At 38.0% G+C, this 22519-nt stretch overlaps 1 protein-coding gene across 3 annotated transcripts; it reads left to right on the top strand.

Moving 5' to 3' along the window:
• On the top strand, window positions 1–22311 carry LOC149013507 (oxysterol-binding protein-related protein 2A-like). Of its 3 annotated transcripts, XM_089157897.1 has the most exons (12): window positions 2–148; window positions 253–695; window positions 2912–3271; window positions 3866–3962; window positions 5446–5882; window positions 6842–6997; window positions 10044–10211; window positions 10308–10448; window positions 11784–12014; window positions 12127–12240; window positions 21172–21366; window positions 21608–22311. In XM_089157897.1, exons 2-11 carry the CDS (start codon window positions 300–302, stop codon window positions 21343–21345), a joined length of 2274 nt encoding a protein of 757 aa, XP_089014023.1. In that variant the 5' UTR covers window positions 2–148; window positions 253–299; the 3' UTR covers window positions 21346–21366; window positions 21608–22311. The 3 variants fall into 3 exon arrangements, with proteins under 3 accessions (XP_089014024.1, XP_089014023.1, XP_089014021.1); XM_089157895.1 differs by having other exon boundaries at window positions 2–695; XM_089157898.1 differs by lacking the exons at window positions 21172–21366; window positions 21608–22311 and having other exon boundaries at window positions 1–695; window positions 12091–12220.
• Window positions 22312–22519: the final 208 nt, after the last annotated feature.

Below are 22519 nucleotides of genomic sequence, written 5' to 3'. Positions count from 1 at the left end.
TAGTTGAACCATGAATGGTGCAATAAAATTGACGATCCTCCATTCTGTATTACTTTTATGAATTAACTCTATTTATTAATTCTTCTAAATCATCAAATCTCCCTCTCACTCACTCTTCCTCGCGCGCACACTCGTTCCCTCGAATTCTGTTAGTTTCAGAACTCTCAGGATTCTTCTGAGCTTCTCCATCTTTAATGCACATGAAAACTTCCGTAACTTTTTAGTTTTCTTTTCTTTTCTTTTTCATCGCAGCTGTGATTTAATGGAGACATGATCGTTGAATTCAGTTGGTGATCGGAATGCGAGTAAAGGAAATGCATCCTTTATGTTGTGTCTCGATGGAGAGCCCCGGGGTCGGAGATCGATCGCCGGAGGCTTCAACCTTTAGAAGAGGTCTCTCTTCGGCTTCTGTCGGATCTGACTGCAATGCGTGGAGGGAAACTGGAACTGGCATCAATGTAGCCGGAGTTCTTTACAAATGGACCAATTACAGCAAGGGATGGAGATCCCGATGGTTCTTGTTGAGAAATGGTGTTCTTTCATATTCGAAGATCCGACCGTCGGAGGATCTAGATCAAATGTGGACGAGCGATGATGTTCGAGTGATCGGAGACGCTTCTACTGTCCGTCTTTCAGGCATCGACAACAAAGGGAGACGAAAGCCAGAGAAACCTGTTGGAGTCGTTCATCTTAAGGTACGTTAAAGAGAAGGAGCATGTCAAGTGCTAACAACATGAAATTTTCGAATTGAGAATAGCTTTACTATGCATCCATAAATGAAAAAAAGGGGAAAGAAGGCAGGTTTTCTCGTCGTTCATCCTACTCCTCTGCCTTATTCCGCAGATTGTTTGAATTCGAGAGCAGTTTGTATGAACCAGAACCTTACCAGTTCCGTCCTTTCTCGTCTCAGTATCTTGTGATTTGGATTTTAACAGCATGGATATCTGAACTTTTAAGTGTATGAACCATAGGTTTTTTTCATCGTTCATCTTATTCCTCCGGCCAATGGAACACTGAAGAAGTCCAAACCTGTATTTTGTGTGTACTACCGAGCAAAATGTTTTCCTGCCCTGTTAGGCTGCGAGTCATTGAGTCCTACATTCTCTATTTTTCTTGACAAATTCAATGCTTTCCACTTTTCCGAATTTCCGTGACTCCGTCCCCTTCTTCCGGATTTACATTTCTAGCGCTTCATTTACAGTTTCACTGCTTGCTATTCTTCTGTAAGTTCTACAAAAAAACAAAGAAAAAAAAAATCTTCTGTAAGTTGTCACATCACCAGGTGTTTTCTAGGCACGAAGGGCTACTGGATAGGTCTGGAAACAGTAGGTCCAACCACACTCACATTCACGCCTCCATTATCCAACCAATGGGATCGCTTCCGCTTTACGTCTTTATTCTGATCTTTCTTTTAACCTCAGTCTATACGATTATACCGTGGGAGTTGGTCGAGGATTTGGGACGCTGGGGTTTTCGGTGTTCTTTTCTTTCTTTAACTGAGGAAAAGTGGGGAAAACGAAACATATAATTATGCCTTGAGCGAATGGCTAACTTGATCTTGGTGGGTGGGTTGGAAGGTCGTTGATTCGCTTCATTTCAGCAGACGCTGTTATTGTTTGTCTTTGACGTCAACAGGTCAGCTGGGGATCTACCAACGGTGTCGATTTAGTCCAGTTCAAGGAGCTAGTGTAACAAATCTTAGAGCGAGGCAGTTTAATTGTGTTTTCACTGTTTTAGTTTTTATTTTTATTATTTTTTATTTTTTAAATAATTCTCTCTAGAGGGTTGTTGAGGGTTTCTTCTGTATCTTTGTTCTGAGCGAATGCTAAACGAGTCCAGCTCTGCATACGGTAATCTCTTGCTCTTCTTAGGGTGGTATAATGGTGGTTGTTTGCCAGTTGCGACTGACCTGAAGTATGCTCTACCGATTTTCCTTCTCGATTCTTTTTGGTTGGGAGAAAGGTGGGGGGGGGGGGGGGGTGTTTCTTTCTGGTGGTGGTGGAATGGAAGAAATTATTTTCTATATAATCGATGTATTATATTGTGCCCTATTATTTGACATCAACTTTGTTCTACATAACAAGACTGACTGGCTTTTGTACAGCATGGTTGGTGTTGTAAATTAGAATCCTTTTTCTTTTTGACAAAGCATATCAAGGTGAATTAGATTTATCTGTGTTATTATGGTCGTTGCTGTTGCTGTTCTTCGTGTATTTTTAGTTTGAGCACCTGAAAACCTCTGCCAGGTAGTTCAGTAGCCCCACAGTTTATTCAGGCAACTACCTTCCATCTGGAACCCCTATTAAATGTTAAACCATCATTTCATATGTATGCAAAAGTGGTATATGAACATGGAATTGGGATCCTGGATCGTTTCGTTGAATTCCAATATGGATTGGTTCAAAATACACCTGAATTGGTTTGGACTCACCCTGGAATGAATGTTTTAGTTACCTAACTCCAGTTTCCGTACAATAATAGGACGAGTTGGAATCAGGATCAGCCTTGTTAAATTTCATATTGACTGAACAAATCCTGATTCTTGAAAACTTGGAGACAAGATGCATCACAATCCACCGCACCCAAATCTTTAATTGTTTTTTTGGGGTACTGAAATGTTGAAATTAAGTAGGTTGTGTTTATTCATGTGCTTTTGAGTTTTTCCTAATAATTCTTCGTATTAATGATTGAAATTAATACATAGTTCAACCTGAACAACTTTCGGATAGAATTTTCCATAAGTCCGCTAATGTATTCTTTTTAGTTAATCTGCTCGTACTAAAATTATTTTTGGGACTTTTAAACTTGTATTCCTTTCTACAGATGTTTTATAGGAAATTAATTATTTTAATTTGCTTATATAATATTCTAAACACTTGGAGTGATAAGTATTTTTCCCTTTCATCATCAGATCTCAACATTTCGTGAAAGTAGGTCTGATGTTCAACGTTTCTACATATTCACTGCTACAAAGACACTGCATCTGAGAACTAACTCAAAAAAAGATCGTGTGGCTTGGATTAATGCTTTGACCTCAACACGGAACCTGTTTTCGCTGAAGCCATTTGATGATAAGCTTTGCCATATCTCAGCCAATTTATCTGTATCCACTGAAAAGCTTAGGAATCGATTGCTTGAAGGGGGAATCAATGAGATTCTTATCCAGGAATGTGAACAGATAATGCGGTCAGAAATTTCAGGGTTACATGGACAATTCAAACTTCTTTGTGAAGAACGATCAAGCCTGCTTGACACATTAAGGCAGTGGGAGGTACTTGATGCTTATAATTAAAAAAGAAGCTTGGTTTGGGAAATTAAATTGTGACTTCCTGTTTTATTGTGCTCTAAGGTTGATTAAAGGTAACCATGTCATGCTATGTAGAGGCATGTTGTAAAAAATTATTTGTATCATATTTACAAGCTTGCTTTTGAATGGAGTGTCTGCTATTTGTCTTTGTCTTTTTATGTTTCTGTCTGTGTAATTGTTTTAGTATTGGGTCCCTCATTCAATGTAGATCAGTTTTCAAATGACAATGCTTAAAAATGCAATATTGGTATACCATTTCTTTACTGTGGTATATGGAGGTGTATTTTGGATGCTAGAATTAAGAATATCCAGCTGTGGAATATTTCTTCAGCTCAAATTTTATAAAATATGTACAATGGTGTTAGCTTGGCTTATATATTATGGTTTCCTAAAAAGTGTCTTGCACGTTAATTTTGATGCACTATCGTCTACTAGTTTTTTAATGGACTTCTCTCTTGTTTAGCAGTTGTACCGTTGTCTTTATCTTTCGAATGTTTCTCTATATTTGTTTTAGAATTTCTTCATTTAAGGTGGACAGTTGTCTTCTTGCACGCGCAGGCTGCAAATATTGAAGTTGAAGCCCCTGGTTTACTTGAAACCCAGTACCAGCTGGGAAAGGATGAATATCCAAGTACTGAACAAGGAAAATACAATGGTATGCTATTTGATGAAACTATTCATTCTTAGTGGGGTTTTTTTTTTTTTTTTCGTTGGATTTTTTAAGACCCTCTAAGCATGAAACTTTTTACCCAAACCCAGATATTTTATTTCATTTTTTAAATAAAAAATACAAATTTAATCAGGTTTGGACGAGAATCTTGTCTTAAATCCCCTGAGCGACAATTAAGTTATGTCTGAATCAAAACTGGGTTGATCTAGGTTATATATGCATAAATTCATTGGTCCACACTGAGTTCATCCAAATAGGGAGATTTTGGTGTTACAAATAATACAATTTGGCCAATAAGTTAGCATTATCTGAGTTGGTACAAGCTGCAAGTTATGACTACTAATGGGTTTGGAATTAAAAATGTCAAAAAGTTGCTTATAGCATTAAATAGTTCAATCACTATAGCATTACGGCATTAGTTGAAGTTAAAAGAAGCTCGTTTTTATGCCATTAACTGGTTCTATTGCTTTAGACATGGACAAAATGCTTACCCTAACTCTGCTCTGTTCTTTAGTGATGTTGACAAATTCATAGACATTAGCTAGTTGTCCTACCTGATTCGGGAGAACATTGCCCCTTATCCTTTTTTTTGTTTGATTTATCCGATTTTGTTGAAGCATGGGGTGTATTTTTCCTAATGAACTGAATCTCTGGTGGTTCTTCTGTTACAATTTTACAGTGGCATGGTTTTCTGTTTACAATCTCATTGAAAGGGGAAATTTTATGTTAAGAAAAATGGATAAGTGTTCAGTCAGTTGTAGATTTCACACTTAAGCACCTCACCCAATGGGCCCATTGAATAGAACTTGGTTTGAGTAAGTGATCCTGTTGAAATGTTTTAATGAGGATTATTATTAACACTAGTTAGCTTCACTATGAGAGTTGGAAGTTCCCATGCTATCTATTTGATAATAATGGTGATGGTGTTTAGACAAAAACTTCAACTCCGTTCTTCATGTCTAAATATTGTCTACCTGCCTCTCCTTTTTATTCCATTTTGTGTTCTTTTTCCCCCATTCCTTTTGAAAAGAATGCACATGATTGAATTACTGGTTATAAATATATACTAATGTGTTGCTGGGTCGCTGTGAAATTGAACGAAGTATTATGAGCATAGGAAAACAAGGAAATAAACAAATGTTATCTTTGGCTAGCTCGTCTGTTCTATATTCCCATTAAGGAAGGTTCTGGTCAGGATGATCAAATTGATTTATTTGAAAATAAGGAAATAAACAATTGTTATCTCTGGCTTGCTCGTCTGTTCTATATTCCCATTAAGGAAGGTTCTGCTCAGGATGATCAAATTGATTTATTTTTTTGTGTTATCCAATAGTATTTGAACTCTTTCAGTGAAAGTTGTCTATGGTGACTTCGAGCTGTTGCTCATTGCAGGCATTTCTGGAATAAATTTTGTGTGAACTGAATTTTGTGTTTATTTTTGCTTTCTGCTGTCTTTTTGGGCATTCAGAGTGGAGTACAACTGAATCATCGGATGTTATTGAAAAGCTAGAACTTGAGGAACTGTCAGATGTAGATGAGACACTCTTCTTTGACACTAGGGATTCTTTCAGCAATTCTTCATCTAATCATCCATCTAAAACTGAAGTTCAGGACGTTGTGGATAAGTGTTCAACTTACTCTGAACCTGTGGATAGGATGCATGCGGAAGCAGAATTCATTAACTGCAGTTATCCCCACATTGAAAGGCGAAAGAAACTTCCCGACCCTGCTGAGCAAGAGAAGGGTGTCAGCCTTTGGTCAATGATAAAAGACAATGTTGGAAAGGACCTTACCCGAGTTTGTCTTCCCGTTTACTTCAATGAACCAATATCATCCTTACAGAAGTGCTGTGAGGATATGGAGTACTCTTATCTTCTAGATCGAGCATATGATTGTGGACAAAAGGTAGGTACTGCACAGTCTTGATTGCAGTATGGAAGTTCTTGTTTTTATGTTTTCCCTGGAGTTGTACTAAATATGTCAGCTAAAGAGAATTCAATGTTACTGCCTGTCCAAACCTGATGTGCCCCATTGACCTTTTGTTCCATACATTACAAAATTTAGACTAGGATAGTAGCTTACCCTACCAACTCACTCTCAACGCTAGACCAAAACCCCAGCTGATCCATTGTTTCCTGGAAAGTTAGATTCCCTTAATATACCCTCTTCCTCCCTGTCTATTTGGTAAAGTTTATTTGTGGATCCTACTTGTTTTGTATTTCTTATTGGTTACTCCCTGTATGCCAAAACCAAATGGATCTAAGTGATGGTTTTTCTTTGTCTGGCTACACTGGATTCTTCTTTTACAATCTCTCGTTCAAATTGAATATAATTTCTGACTTTGTCTTTTTGAATTTTGTAATTTTGCTTAAGAAATTTGATTCATTTATAAATGTAGAAATTGGAGTAAATGCACAATGATCTAGTTATTCACACTTTCTTGTGCTGGGAAAGAAATCTTTCCCGTGTGTAATAATTCAATGCTGGGTAATTTACACTTAATTTCTATTTTAGAAAATTTTAAGTTGTTGAGATTAAAATGTCAATATAGTTCTTGATATGGTACTTCATTAACTTGGATTTATATAGGTCAAACTTCTATTTTTATGCATAATGTTGTCTTCCATTCTGTTTCAATTTATGGGCTTGGCTTTATCGGAAACCTAAATTAGTCTTGTTGAGTCTCAGAAGTGAAATTAATTATAACAAATGCTGTTTTCTTTTTAATAAATATTTTAACTTACATAGCTGGAAACTAGGATTTATACATCTGTAGGTTCCACAAAATATATTTCACCTATTGTGTTATGATGTTTTGCCATCTGTATTTACTTTTCTCAAATTAGGCTTTAACGTGTTGCTAGGGGAATAATCTACTCAGAGTTTTGAATGTTGCTGCTTTTGCGGTCTCTGGATATGCTTCATCTGAAGGTCGGCACTGCAAACCTTTCAATCCTTTGTTGGGTGAAACATATGAAGCTGAGTATCCTGATAAAGCAATCCGCTTCATTTCTGAGAAGGTCAGTAGTCAATAACATTATAAGTAGCACAGAATTCTTAGATAGGTCCACATAGGAATATATCTAAGTTGTTGAATGACATATGGACCTGCTTCTACTGATTGCAGCATTATTCTCATGTGAATGCATGGCGTCTATGGGTCAATGGTCTAGTTTGTCCAAAATCTTGTTTTTGTTTTAATGGAAGCCAAATTATTCCAGTTTCGTTTTTTTTCTTGGGTGAATATTCTAGTGTGGTTTTTGAGGGTGAAATATTTCAGTGTGACTTTTATTTAATAAAGAAAACTGGAAACTTGGTCTGATGTGTCAGAGAGCAATTTCTTGATCATGATGGATGCTGATGCTCCAGAAGCAATGTTTCTTGCCTCCCCACCCTTCAACTGGTCCACTCTGCCCCCCCCCCCCCCCCACCACAAAAAAAAGAAAAAGGAAAAAGAAAGAAAGAAAGAAGAAAATAAATAAAGAAACAAAAACTGGGCAAGGAATGCATTACTGCCCTGAGTTTCATGTAAGGTCGACTTTCAAAATTGAAATGTTATTCACAGCTTTATTAAGGATAGTTATTCAATTGGTCCACTCGCCATTCATTCATAGTTTCTTGTGGTAGATTGGCAAGTTGCTTGTTTAAATTTGAATTTCTCAAGTTCCCTTGAACATGACCTGAAGACTTTTTGAATCTTGGGTATTCTTAGTATATGTCAGGGGAGTAAGATCATAAATAAGTCTAAGGTTGGATGCATAGAGAATATAGAAAAAAAATTCGAGGGAAACTCAAGTTTTGACTAGGTGAAAATGGGAAACCCAGGTGGAAAATTGAGAAATTACGAGGAAACTTAGGACTTTTTTGTGCAAGTTTCGACATGAAGTTTTGACAAATTTTAGGGAGTATTTTAGGGTGAGACTTTGCATATAACCTAATTAGAGTATAAAGAACACATTGGTTGTATTTTACTAAGAAAGTCAATATAAACATGGTGGGAGATCTCGCGAGATATCTCGGTTTTTTCATAAACCAAGACAAGATCAAGGGTGAGACCTGTGAAATGGGATATCTCGCTCGAGATCTCGCCATATCTCGCCATATCTCGCTATATCTCGCCATATCTCGCCATATCTCGCCCCAAATCTTGCCATATCTCGCTGGAACTCTCAATTTTTGCCCCATTTTTTGTGGATTTCAGTCAAAGTTTCACTTGCAACTACTCTTAGCACATCTACAATATCAAAGGTAGCTCAATCATCCTCTACTTGTCTTATGAACTTATGCGTTAATGACTTATATAGAACTTCTAACGGTTGTATACTTTTATCATTCTATTCTCGAAAGTTAAGATTGTAATACTCATATGAATGTTATCTTGTTGACATTTAAGTTATTTGATGTATTTGATACATTTGATTTTCATTTATATGCCTTAATGGTTTTATATTGCATGTTATATAACCTTGCATTCTCTAATCCTACAGCATTTCGGTTTCACATTATGGGTAGACTTAGAAATCATACTTAGGGCTGTTTTCTCACAAATCCAAGGCCACTAGTGTGTTCAAAAAGCCTTAAATAGGTTAAATACCAAGTTTTAGCCCAACTAGGACCCTAAAACCCACCGAGATGGGCTATTGAGATGACGCCCAAAAAATGGCATATCTCGACCGAGATCTCGTTTTTTCATGGTAGCGAGATCTCGCTCTCCTACCATGAATATAAATATGTCATTTAATGTATATAACATCCATGTAGAGTTGTCCAGGAAGTACACTATAAACTTAACTACTTAAGTACATAACATTTAATATATAATTTTTTACTTCAAAACATTAAATACAAAGTAACTGACAATAAAAGGAAAGTACAACTCAATGCCAAGAGGATTGCCTTGGTGGATCTATCTTTTGAGCTGAGTAGCACTATGCCTCTAACATCCTCTTCTCCAACCAACAAACATAGACATCCCATGATGTTTTATGCCTATAGTTGTCAAGGTAATCGACAACTATGATTTTATAAGTCTAGTCATCTACATGCCTAAGATAACCAGTCTGAGGGAATATGCAATTTGGACAGGGAAGTCCTGATGGAGGGGGTATTTGGGGAAATATGAAAGAAAAAAAAAATTGAAAATTTGGGAAAGCTACAAAACTTGAAGGAAAAAGTCCAAGTTTCCTCGAAATTTCTCAAGTTTATACGAAATTTCCCATGTTTCCCATGAAATTTGGGAATTTTTTTCTCATAAACCAGCTGGTCCAGCTGGGTTGAACTAGGTTTTGATGGTTTTGATGGTTTCGTCGAAACTTGGGATTTTTTTTGGTCCCCTAGTTTTTCATTTCAAGATTCCCAAAATGGGAATTTTGGTCAAAATTTCGTAAGTTTCGACTGAATTTTGTTCTATGATAGAGAATTGAGTCTAAGGTGTTGGGCTTTTTATTATTATCTTTAACTCTGTTTTCTTAAGGGGATGGAGGGTTGGAATTAAAGTTTGTAGCATGGCATTTTTTTATTTATTAATACGAATAAATCTTATCATCTAACTATAGAATACTTTAACTAGCTTAATTTATTTTTTTACCATGAGTATACCGTGATTGCATGATTTGATCTCCCAAGTGAACACTTTGGTTGGGTTTTGTTTCAACTCATGGTATGATGTTTTGCTTGTATGTTATTTTGTTCAGTTTGTAATCTTAACAGCTTATAATTTCATGAATATGTTGGTGAATTTAAAATTTGGACAATTGAAGCTTAGTTTGTCGACACAATGGTTTCTGAGCCATGTGCTTAAAATGTTAAATTATTCTGTATATTTAGTATTTCCGCCTCTTGGAAGGCAATGCAAAGCCATATTGGAGTCTTGAACTTGAATTTAAAGATGCTTAAGTTGTGTGCTTCACTCTTAAAATACCTTTTTGGGTAATGTCATATAACTGCATTTGCAGTTTTTGCTGGTAATTTTGTTGCCTTCTGACTTCGTTGGCGTCCATTGTTCATTTGTTTCATATTAATTGTCCGTATGTTTGTTTTCCTAAGCTTGTCTTCATTTCTGGACAGGTTTGCCACCACCCGACACTCATTGCCTGCCACTGTGAAGGTAAAGGGTGGAAATTTTGGGGGGACAGCAATCTAAGGACTAAGTTCTGGGGGCGATCAATTCAGCTTGATCCTGTGGGAGTTCTGACGCTTGAGTTTGATGATGGTGAGATCTTCCAATGGAGCAAGGTACACCTTGCTGCATCATGCTCCTTGTTTTTGTGTCTGACGACCTCTCTTTAATATCCACATTAGGTTGGTATTCTAAGCATCTGATCCTGACAGGTTACCACAAATATTTACAATCTTATCCTTGGTAAAGTATACTGTGATCACCATGGGACACTGCATATACGTGGTAACCGTCAACATTCATGTAAACTCAGGTTCAGAGAACAGTCCATACTTGACCGCAACCCTCACCAGGCAAGTAATTTAGTATCAGTTTATGTTTGACAATTTTTTTGCGTGTAACTTATTAGAGGGCAGACTTTGGCCCCTAGAAGAGCTAGGGATAGACCTAAGATAACCTTAAGAGAAGTGGTGAGAAAAGATATGCATAGCTTTGGCCTTGTATCTAGCATGACCTCAAACAGAACTAATTGGAAGGCAAGCATCCATTTAGCCAACCCCATTTAGTTGGGACAAGGCTTATTGTTGTTGTACTTTGGTTCAACTACAAAGTTGCTCCATTTTGACCAGGGGTTGTGGTTTGAGTCAGGAAACAGTCTCTACTGGAGCCAAGTAAGGCTGTATACATTATGTACCCTCCCCAAACCCCTCACTGGTGGGAGCTTTTGTACTAGGTATGCCCTTTTATTGTTTACCCACCTGCTATCCTCTAATCTACGTCCCAGTGTTTTGAGCTATTTGATTCTCATACCAACTCTTGAGTTGGACAAAGCATAAACAGTAATCTTTTGTTGGATGAATGAAAAAAATCATTAACCAAAGGGGGAAAAAGGGGTGATGGGGAAGAGATACAAGACCAAGGGCTAAGCTCAACAAAGCCAAACGGCACTAAGCAAAGAAATCTCAAGAAATTACAAAGCTTGAGGAAACCATAGCCAAAAGCTGGGACAAAAACAAAGAGAGAGGCTAGTGTTTTTTATCTTTCTTCTTCTTCTTGGAAGAATGGAGCTCCACAATGAAATCTTGGTCAAGGTGATGACGACCTTTGTTAGACCTGGAACTATGCCTACAACTCCGAAGGGGAGGGTAGGGGGTTTCTGAAGAGGAGCCCACAAGGTCGGAATTGTAGGAATCATTGCTCAAGGGGAAAATGGGTTAGAGGAGAGAGGAGGGGCTGGACAGGGTCGAAGGAGGAGGATGGCTGGAGGTGGAGAGAGGGGTGAGATGGGCCATGGCTGGGGGGAGGGTGAAAATGACCATGGCTGGAGGGAGGAATGGGGCTGAGAGGGCCAGGGCCCCTAGGCAGGGAATGGGGTGAATGGGAGAAATGAACCAAGGGATCCAGTGATGGGTCATCAGGCCCAGAATTAGAAAGGGAAGGGGAGAACACCATGCTTGAAACAGTAATCTTCTATGTGGACTCTAGTCATCTTTGCTGACATTTTCCCTTGCTTTTGGAAAATGGATTGGTCCAGAACACCATGCTTCTCATATTTCACGTGGGGTGATATGAAAGTATCAAATATCATGATGAACCATTGTTGAGATCTTCGCCCAAGCTGTCTTACATTTTCTTCATTTAAATAACTATCATGTTGAATTAGTAACTAGCCTAAATGTGTCAAGCAGGTGCAAGGAATAGTTGAAGATGTGATGGGAAGAAAGGTTGCCTCACTATTTGGAAAGTGGGATGAGAGCATGTATTATGTCCATGGAGATTGGTTTCCCAAGGCCAAGGGTTGTACTCCACCCCCAGATGCCTCTTTATTATGGAGAAGGAACAAGCCTCCTCCTGATCTCACTCGGTACAACTTAACATCATTTGCAATTACACTAAATGAGCTGACACCTGGGCTGAAGGTAGAGATGATGTATTGAGTCGCGTTTCTTTCAAGCTTCGTTTTTTCTCTTATTCATATTTTATTGTCTGTTCTAGCTCTGTCTGATCCAAAGTATTTGATCACGGATTAAGGAGAAGCTTCCACCTACGGATTCAAGGCTTAGACCAGACCAGAGGCATCTAGAGAACGGGGAATACGAGAAGGCAAATGCAGAGAAGCTGCGCTTAGAAAAGAGACAAAGAATGGTATGTGGAGAACTATCCTCTGTTATTTCATCTTTTCTGATAGTTGTGCAAAGCTTTCTTTATTTTTTATAGATAGCCAAACCATTTTCTTATGCTTGTTGTGGAGTTATGGTTCATGTCTTGAAACATAGTTACCACTTACCAGACAACAAAGTTCATTCTAGTGTTCCACCATTTGAGGTGTTCCCCTTTCAATGAAAGACTAGTGTTTGTTCACTGGATATGTAGTTATTGTCCTTGTTTTATAGGGTTCTGATAAGAACCTTCAAATCCACTATGAAATTCAATATAAGAACTTGAGAATTACAAGGAATTCACTGGTTTTAATGGTCCCAGTCACCCCCAATACCTCACGGTGCCCTCAGCCAGAGGCTGCCCAAACTCACTCACCTAATAATCGATAACCCTTCCTCACACTTTCCCTTCTATTTATAATCCCCCCAATCAGCACTCTCCCCCCCCCCCCCTCCGTGTGGCGTAATCTCAAATCCCAGGGTCATATCAACTGCCGATCCCCTCGAAATTCACCTTGCCCTCAAGGTGAAGGAAAATTAGAGACTTGATCTTCACATGTTTGCCACGTAACCTTGCTAGTTCAGCATCATTCTCCAAGGCTGAATAACACACCCATTGCCCAAGGCACAATTGATGTCCAATACCACCCTTGCAATGTCACCCACCTGAAGGATTGAGTTGGTGCCACCATGAGCGAGTCTGTATTTGAGCACCACCACCAAAATATACCCCATAAACAGCATCAAAACATTTCTGATTTAGAATGCTAGAGTCTAAAAGTAGTGAGGCAATAGAATGGTAGATAGTCCGAAAATTAGTTCTCTTTTCAAGGACTTCTGCCGTGAAACTTATGCAATTTGCTGTGTGAAGCATCCAATTTGTCCAACCCAAATGCATTGATGCATTACAGTGGGGAGTAATCGAAGGATATTGCTGGAACAATGTGTATTTTTACATTTGCAGCGCTAGGATATAAGCCATTCTCGGCAGGGATGTGAATTACAAAAGCAGAAGGTGACAATGAGAGAGGAGCACCGAGTACTATAGCCTCAACACTTCCAATGTCAACCCGGTTAGACTGTACGTGGGAGAGGAACTCCACTTGTTCCAGAAACCCCTTCTGTGACCCTTAGAGCAGATGCCCGCGTGTCGTTGGTACCTGTTCCGTTGAGCACAGCTGCCCTAGCATCTTGTCCCTTTGTGGAAGGAATCAACCTAGTGAGAAGCATCGGGTCCTTGTGTGCTCGCCTCACGAGCAACCTCCTTGGTACTACCGTCCCAAACTTGCGATCAATCCTCTGCGCTAGAGCCCCAAAGCAGATCTGCAAGACAACTGGGGAAATAGCATCAAAACTAGGGGTGATCCACTCGGTCTTGAAGCTTTTGTTGTTGGCAACGTAAACAGCACCCAGCTCAATCGTTGCAGCTCCATTCTTGTGCCTTCTGTCCAAATTTGTTGGTTCAATCAGATCGCTTCTTTGGTAAGTCCTTGGTTCATACTAGTCTTGGGACTGGGTCTTGGTACAGCTGAGTTATTTGGGTCCAAATTATAAACGAGAGATATTGGGTTTTGTTGTGATGAAATGGGCCAAGCCCATAGTGTGTCTTTTGAATTGGTGGGGTTCACACACTTAAACCCATGAGTAGAAAAGGATGGGCTAGGCTTAGGGTTAATAGAATGGGTGGGCCCAAGGAGGTTTCTTAGGGAACTTGATGGCCCAATCTTTGAATTTGGTTTGCTTGGCCCCAAAGTTTGAGAAATTGCTGTCCTAAGTTGGGCCAAATAAGAAATCGTTGGCCCGTAGTGTATGAACCAAACCCATTAATTGGCTTAGTGTAAACCAAACGACCCCCTAACTTCCTCTTGCATCGTCTTCTCCATCTTTGGCCAGCAGCAACCCTAGACGCCGCCTAGGAATTTGGGCCCTTTTCTCTTGCTTTCACCCTCATCCACGGGGGTTTCTCTGGCGCTCACATCGCCCAATCGATCCTCCCTCTTAAGCGATGCTGCCCCTTTCTTTGTTTAGTAACAGAGTCCTCTATTCCTTCACTAATTCTCGCTTATCAATCGCACCCTGCCCCATTGCCAGTTGTAACCGCATAACATGGCTTTTGGTCTTTAGATGTGTATTGAGCCTTGTAAACTTTGGGATGTTGGTTCGAACAAGCAAACCTCTCTTTTGCCTTTTACTGCAAGTGTGGCATGAGACCACTGCAACATTCCATCGATCTCTTTTGGCTATTCCACTCTGTGCTTTTCCCATCGGTTTGGCCTAATCTTCCTTTCCATCACTCCATTAGCACCTATAATTTCTTCTTGGTTGTTGTCCAAAATTGAGTTCACGTTTGCTGCTTGGCCATGGCCAAAATCAGTTTGCAGGGCTTCTTTGAAACTCTTCCAATCAACACAGGCCAATTTCTCCGGTAAACCCACTCTAACGCTTCTCCGTCCAAATGCTGGAGAGTCACACTCAATCATTGTTGCTCTTCAATTTGGTTTTCCAAACAAAACAACAGGATCTCTGCTATCCATAGCTCCACTTGTCCTTCACCGAAAAATCAAGATTGTCATGACCCTAGTTTTCACAGGCTTGGTGGGGCCCACCTTACAGACACCCAACCAGGGCACGTGACAGGTCCTTTCTGTATCAACCTATTTATAAACACTAAAAACAATGCTAAACTAAACATTTCCAAGGACTAAGATAGATAACATGTTTGACAGTTTGACTCATAAACATATGTATACAGTCCAAAGTCTTATTATGTTTACATTTGAGCTTTCAACAGTATTTAGTTAAGTACATACAATCTCAAAGGAATATATACATCCACAGTCCAGTTAAACAAGCATCAGTTGCAACAAAAAAGAAAAATAGTTTCTATCGTCAACTTTAAAGGCGTTATTAGGTAGAAGTACCCTTGCCCTTGTCATGTATCTGATGACTTGTTAACATTTACAATAGTGAGCTTCGCGGCCCAGTAAACAATTTAGACAACCATGCAAGTAAGTCAGGCAATTCATCATGCATCCATTATCACATCAAAATCATATAGCATTATGCATTCTAATTTTCTTTTCATTTTCCTTTTTTTTTCTTTATTAAATTAGATCTAAGCACTACCTATAGAGAGGACACCATTAGTCTAAACCACACAAGTGACATCAATCTCAGTTTTAGTCTTAGAGGTTCTCATTAAGAGATTCTTTTTCCAGTTTTTTAGCACTAGACTAGGTATTCTATACAAAAGCCATTAACATTTTTTTTTCCCTTTTCTCTTACTCTTTTTATATTCAATTTTAGTATTGCATTACTATGTCAATTTCAATGTACCTTTTACATTTCAATCATCACTTAGTCTTATCTGAATAAGACTAGACACAATTCATATAATCCAATCATTTAAATATGAGAACATGGTAATTCTAAATTTAACAAGCATAAGCATCATTTCAAATTCATAATTCAACACCTCAAGAATACTATCGGCATTTCAATTCAAACATTTCAATCAAGTTCTTAAGTTGTCATCCGATCCCATGCATTTCTATGCCATTCACAAAGCAATATATCATGCATTTCCATAAATTGTATGAGTGAATAAATAAGATAGATTTTATATTAATATGTGAATGCTACCTGTCTACTAAGTGGAGTCACCCACTTATAACGTACCTAGGTTGGTCAATATCATTTATCTGTTCATGTTCCATATTCGTCTCTCGATTTTGCCTCAGTTAAAAGTCTATCCTCTCTCCTGTATTTTGAATAATTATCGGCTATTTTCAAGTACGTGGGAGCCAACAGGGTTTCCCTTTTATTTTTTGTCTCTTCTCCTTTCTCTATCCTCTCTTCTCTTTCTCTTCTCCTCTCCACTTTTTCTCTCTCTTCTCCTCTTTAATGGCTTCTTCTCTCTCCTCTTTAATTGTTTTACTCTCTCTCCTCTACACTTCTTTTCTCTCTTCTCTCTTCTCTTTCTTTCTTGCTTCTGTATTCTCTCTGCACGCAAAACCTCTTCTCTTAAGTTAATTCTCTTTCTTATCCTTTAGCCATATTATATATCATGTATATGCAATTGGATTACCACGTTATTACTTCACTTAAAAATGCCACCTCCTCCTCTTTCTCTTTCTCTCTTCTCTTATTAAATGACACCTCATACCACCTCTAAGGCTTTTAACACCCACATTAGGTGGGATAGAGAGGGAGGTATCACCTCATCCATCTCTTTCTCCTCTTACTATTACACGTATAATATATATATTAGTGGGCTTTTTTATGGGCTTGTGGGCCCGCTTTATTATCTTACGTAGGGCCCATTGAGGTGCGAATATTAATACCTCCAGGTTCAGAAAATTATGTTGATCATTTCCTTGTTTTCAGTTCAGTCTAATTATACCATTGTGGGACCCACAAGTGATGTCGGATCTTGACCAAAATATCAATTGGAGTCTAGTTCCATTTAAGATATTATTTAATTACACTCGAACCATTTGTTTAAACCATCAAACCAACCATCATGATCATTTAATAATCTTAAAGACTGAAACATTCACACAATAATAAAATAAGGGTAAATATCTGATAAGATCCTTATAATATCTTGGAAAATTTATACAAAGTTGCAAGAATTAACAAGATAGACTCTGGTTTCTATGGTGCCAGTCACCCCCCACACCTCACAGTGGTGTCCCTCAGCCTACGGCTGCCTAAGAAAGCTCTCATAAAATATTCCCCCCTTTCCTCCTAACATCTTACCCCTATTTATAACCCCTAATCAACCCTAATTCTCTCTCTCTCTCTCTCTCTCTCTCTCTCTCTCTCTCTCTCTCTCTCTCTCTCTCTCCTTAATGTAGTGTAATACTGTGATACAAGGGCTCTATCAATATCACTTACCTCCCCTCTTACCTAGCAAATATATCAAACACCTCCCCTCTGTTAACTTTCTCGGTTAAATTTAACTTTTACCGTTAAATATTTATCTAAAACCCCAAACTACCTTTAACTAAAAATATTTTTTTATTTCAAACCCTAAATTACGGTAATCACTCCAACAGTTAAAATACTAAATTACCCTCAATTAAAATAATTATTAAAAACCAAAACATCATAGTTAAAACTCAATTATCTTTAATTATTAGAAGCCCAACATACCTTTTTTTTTTTTTAAAATAAAAAAACCATCAAACAATTAAAAAAACACAAAATAGTAGTACGTGTTTAATTTTATCAACATACCTTTTTTTTTAATTGCATTTTTAATTTTACTTGATAGTAGTATGTGTTTTTTTAATTGTTTGATAAAATTTAAAAAGAGAGGGTATGTTGGGCTTTTAATAATTAAAGATAATTTGGGTTTTAACTATGGTGTTTTAGTTTTTAATAATTATTTTAATTGAGAGTAATTTAGTATTTTAACTGTTAGGGTGATTGCGGTAATTTAGGGTTTAAAATAAAAAATATTTTAGCTAAGGGTAGTTTGGGGTTTTAGAAAAATATTTAACGGAAAAAGTTAACAGAGGGGAGGTATTTGATATATTTGCTAGGTAAGAGGGGAGGTAAGTGATATTATCCAAGTAAGAGGGGGTGTAAGTGCTATTTGTCCAGCTAAGAGGGGAGGTAAGGGATATTTACCCATAAAATAATAATATTAAAAGATGCGGGGCATCACAAAGATAGTGCCATGTTTGCTTCCCTGGGACCGTCAACGCTCTGATACCTATTGATAAGAACCTTCAAATCCACTATGAAATTCAATACAAAAACTCGAGAACTACACAAGAATTCATTGGTTTTAATGGTGCCAATCACCCCTAGTACCTCACGGTGCCCTTTGCCAGAGGCTGCCCCAAACTCACTCGCCTAATAGTCGATAACTCTTTCATACACTTTCCCCTCTATTTATAATCCCCCCCTCGCCTAATAATCGATAACCCTTCCATACACTTTTCCCTCTATTTATAATCCCCCCTCCTCCCAATTAGCATTAAATCTCTCTCTCCTCCATGTTGCATAATCTCAGATCCCATGGTCCTATCAAGCTCATCTAGTGAAATTCCAAAGTAGACCTCTTTCAAGAGACGTGTGTTTTCCTTACCTCATATGATTTCCTTTTCCACTAGGTGCAAAGTTAATCATGGGGTATTCAACGAGATGAGTGAAAAGTGATTATACTTTTTGGTGGCAATTCATATTATTGCTCCTTTAGATGTTCTGTCAAATTATTTTCCTATTTTTCTCTACATGGCTATCTTACAAGTTCAATTAACCATGTGAGTTTGCATCACTCCTGATAGGTTGGGGTGCAGTGATGTGGGTAAAGAATTCTAGTGAGTCTTGATGTTCAGTAGTAATTCTATAGTTATCTTCTCAGTAGTTATTATGTGGATATATTTTAGTTGTATATTTTGTGGGAAGTGTGGTATTAGAGGAGTTATAGGAGTGTTATTATTTGGTGGGTAATTTTCATCTGGACCCCCTGAGGTTTGGTTCAAGTCACTTTTAGTCCAATTTAAGTTTTCTTTTGCATATGGCTCCCCTGTGGTTTCAAGAAATGATTAAATAAGGACAAGCTTAACAGAATCTGTTAGTTTAATAATTTTTGTGACGAAAATACCCTTCTCTATTTATATGTTTTAATTTTTTTAATAAATTTATTTCTTTTATTCAAAGAATAAATGTAAAATTTTCATCTTTTATGGTGAAAAGAATCTCTTAACACCACGAGATGAGAACCTCTGATATTTCCTCGCCATGCTCTCCGTCTTCTCCGTCTTCTCCGTCGTCGGGCCTGCTCAGCCGGGAGAAAACTCACCGAGCACAAGGGCTCTGAAATGCAGTGGTGGTGTTAGTCTTCATGACACTCTATTTCTAAGCAGGATTGAGATTTATAAGAATAAACTAAAAAATGCAGCTCCGAAGTCACGATATCTAATGAAACAACCTTGGAAGTTTTCAAGCCCAGAACTATGGAAGAAAGCAAGCAGAGATTCTATGTGATCAAATCCTTAGGACAGACACAACCCATCCAGGAATTGTTCTGTGAGCTCGAAGTGGGATTCTGTGGCTATTTCCTTTACTGTTTGCAATGTTTTTTACCTTGCAATCTGTTGCTCTGTAGCCTCAATGCTCTTTGAAACCCTATATCCCTTGCTTCTGTTGCCATGTTGAGTTGAGCTGTAATTCATGCAAGACATTTACTGTCACTTGGAATTTGCAGTGTCGATTCAAAATTTAATTTCCAAAATCAACACCTCTCACGACGACAGCCAATAGACAGCCCTCATAAACTCTTATGTTCTGCAATTTGGCAGAAATCTTGAGGTCTCTCTATGAATTAGAGCGACAAGTCGTCATCGATTCAGAAATGATTCATAGACTTGACTTACAGGACCTGTGCAGCATAAATATTAGGCATGATAGTAGTTACATGATGAATGTGAACAGCAAACAATTAGGACAAAAGCAAAAATTAGAAACCCAAAACGCATCCGCCTACTATAATAACAAGTAATGTGGATTCACTTAGCTTAGAGCTACTTGGAGAAGATTAAGGAGAATGAGGTGCACCAACAGGGAGAAGGGGATTATTAGTGAAAGAGACATTGTTACCCAGGAAAGCTGAATTGGGAAACTTGTGAAGAGACATTGGGACATTTCCAGTCAGACTATTGTTCGCAAGGTTTAATTGTTGTAGACTGGGGAGATTTAGAGCAGGGACTTCACTATAAAGCGAGTTATTTGCGAGATCTAGAGTAGTGAGCTGAGTCAAATTCGAAATAGAATCAGGTATACTGTCGTTGAAGGCGTTGTGGGAGAGATTAAGGATGGTAAGATTTTTCCAAGCTGAGAAATCTGAGGGCAAAGGACCCGAGAAGTGGTTGAATTGAAGATACAGGAATGATAGCTTTGTGAGGTTGTAGAAATCTGGAGAGAAGGGGCCAGAGAACGCATTGGATCCGAAGCTTAAGGTTTGAAGCGCCGTACGGCGACTGAGAGTGCTAGGCGGAATCTGACCTTGAAATCCAACTCCAGGCAATCAAAGAGATACAAATCTGCCCTTGTGTTGTTGAAGCAGTGGCTGCTCCTGCGCCAACTCGGTGAGTTTCCTCCCGGCTAAGCAACTGCCGAGTTCTTTGCCGATGACGGTGAAAACGAAGACACCGGCAAGGAAATACCAGAGGTCTCATTTCGTGGTGCTAAGAGATTATTTTCTAATCAGATTTTTACATTTATTCTTTGAATAAAAGAAATAAACTTATTAAAAAAGGAAGGAAAAAAAAAGAAGGGTATTTTTGTCACAAAAATTATTAAAATAACAGATTCTGTTAAGCTTGTCCTTATTTAATATTTTTTGAAACCACAGGGGAGTCCCATATGCAAAAGAAAACTTAAATTGGACTAAAAGTGACTTGGACCAAACCTTAGTGGGTCCAGATGAAAATTACCCTTATTTGGTTGTAACCATTTGTGTTTGTATATACTGTGAGGTTAAGATACGAATTGAAATCCTAAACTAAAGATGCTAAACTTCATTTGTAAGGCTGATGCATCTCTCTTGTCCCTTTTGGTGGTGATTTTATCTCTTTTATCAATGGCCCTACTAGGTCTCTTCTTCCCACCCTCATAATCATTATGACTTTGCTGTTTTGTAATTTAAGTTTCAAAAATGTTTTACCAAAATTGGAATGCTATTGAATCCGGCTTCCTTCTTCCTCAGTTTCTGGAAGCAGAGGAACAGGAACTGACCAGAGTACTAATTTGATTAGAAAGATTTGTGTTTTTGGTTTTCTGAGTGTAAGGGTTTGCATCATGGTATTCATTTTTCTCTGTTTGAATGTCACATATTGTTTTTCTTAATGAAGTTTCATGGTAGAAGTGCCTCAACTAATTCACTAGTTTATAATTCTTACAGTCAACAAAGATACAAGAAAATGGCTGGAAACCAAAATGGTTTCAGAAGGATAGTGAGGACGGCTCTTTCCGCTACATTGGTGGATACTGGGAGGCAAGGGAGCGAGGGAAATGGGATGGATGTCCTTATATATTTGGTGAATTTACTGCAGATGTGGCGGCTAACACATTGTGAAGTATCTTGATTGTGATACAGGTGTGCTTCGTAATCTTCCATTTTTTGATAAATAGCTGAGTGAAGAATAAAACACAGAGGGTTACAAACTTGGTGTTTGTTAGACAATGAGATCCAATCCTATTGTCACCGCATGCACCGATAAACATCGAGTTGATAAAAAAAATTTCTGAAAAAAAGCATGATGATATTTTACTTCTGAATTTTTTTTTTTTGGTAAATACTTCTGAATTTACCACCATAATAGTTGTAGTTTTTACAGACCTTTTTGCAGGTGGCTGATTACAATGATGTGCACAGTTCTGGAGACAACTGACCGCGATTGAAAGTACTCCTAGTGGAATAAGTATTATTTGTATTTTCATTTTTTTTAGCTTTAGCCAAGTAATATTATGTCAACGCCTCCTATATCTGTTTTCTTGTTTGTTTATTATTTAATTTTAGGGGTGTATCTTGTATGATCAGCATGGCTCAATGTGTAGTTGTGTACTGCGGGAAATGCTCTTTCTGTTAGAAATAAGAAGGAACTTATATTCAGAGGAGATAGAAACATTCACTTGTTCACTTGGATAATACACAATAATCGGTCGCGTATAAGTGTTATAAATAGTGTACCTAAACAGATACAAATGTGGATTTAAAATTCAATGTCGAAAATGAGAGGTAGTATAGGTGAAGACCTGTTATGTAAGCCATTATGTATTTGTTTGAGAAAACTGAACAAAATTTAATTTATCATAGAACTTGAGTGTGTTGGAACTCAAGGTTTTCTCAAAATATGTATGTTGGTGAAAGCTGTTATGTATTACTTAAGACACTCTCCTAAAGGTTGTGTTTATGCTTATTTTGTATGATTGAGTTTAAAACAGTCTTTAACCTCCATGACAACCACGAATTTATCGGCATTTCTCTGTTCCTTGGCTTCAGAACCTTGTCGTCAATGAAGCCTTGTGTCTCACGATTAAGTAGTTTACGTTTTAGTTTTTGCTTTTCTTATATGTGTGAAAACATTAACGCCTTACGTAGTATAAGCACTATTGGCAGAAGCCTCTTGTATAGGGTCACCAAGTCCAAGAAAATAGATTACTTAAAAAAAATAAAAATTCAAGGAGATCTACATTATCTTTTCTCCTGAGCCCGTGGTTCCGTAGTTGCTATGATCAAAGCAAATAGC

Source organism: Hakea prostrata, chromosome 6, assembly GCF_041222555.1.
Source record: "Hakea prostrata isolate BN-2017 chromosome 6, UWA_Hpros_2, whole genome shotgun sequence".
In the NCBI taxonomy this organism is placed as follows: domain Eukaryota; kingdom Viridiplantae; phylum Streptophyta; class Magnoliopsida; order Proteales; family Proteaceae; genus Hakea; species Hakea prostrata.
This window is presented reverse-complemented; position numbering and strand designations above follow the sequence as displayed.

What these genes read in the sequence shown, in the direction of transcription:
- LOC149013507 (XM_089157897.1), top strand. Translation starts at nt 300, where the DNA reads ATGCGAGTAAAGGAAATGCATCCTTTATGTTGTGTCTCGATGGAGAGC. An exon ending in TGAACAAGGAAAATACAATG is followed by an intron (nt 3,963 to 5,445) that starts GTATGCTATTTG and finishes TTGGGCATTCAG; the next exon opens with AGTGGAGTACAACTGAATCA. An exon ending in TAGAAAAGAGACAAAGAATG is followed by an intron (nt 12,241 to 21,171) that starts GTATGTGGAGAA and finishes TAATTCTTACAG; the next exon opens with TCAACAAAGATACAAGAAAA.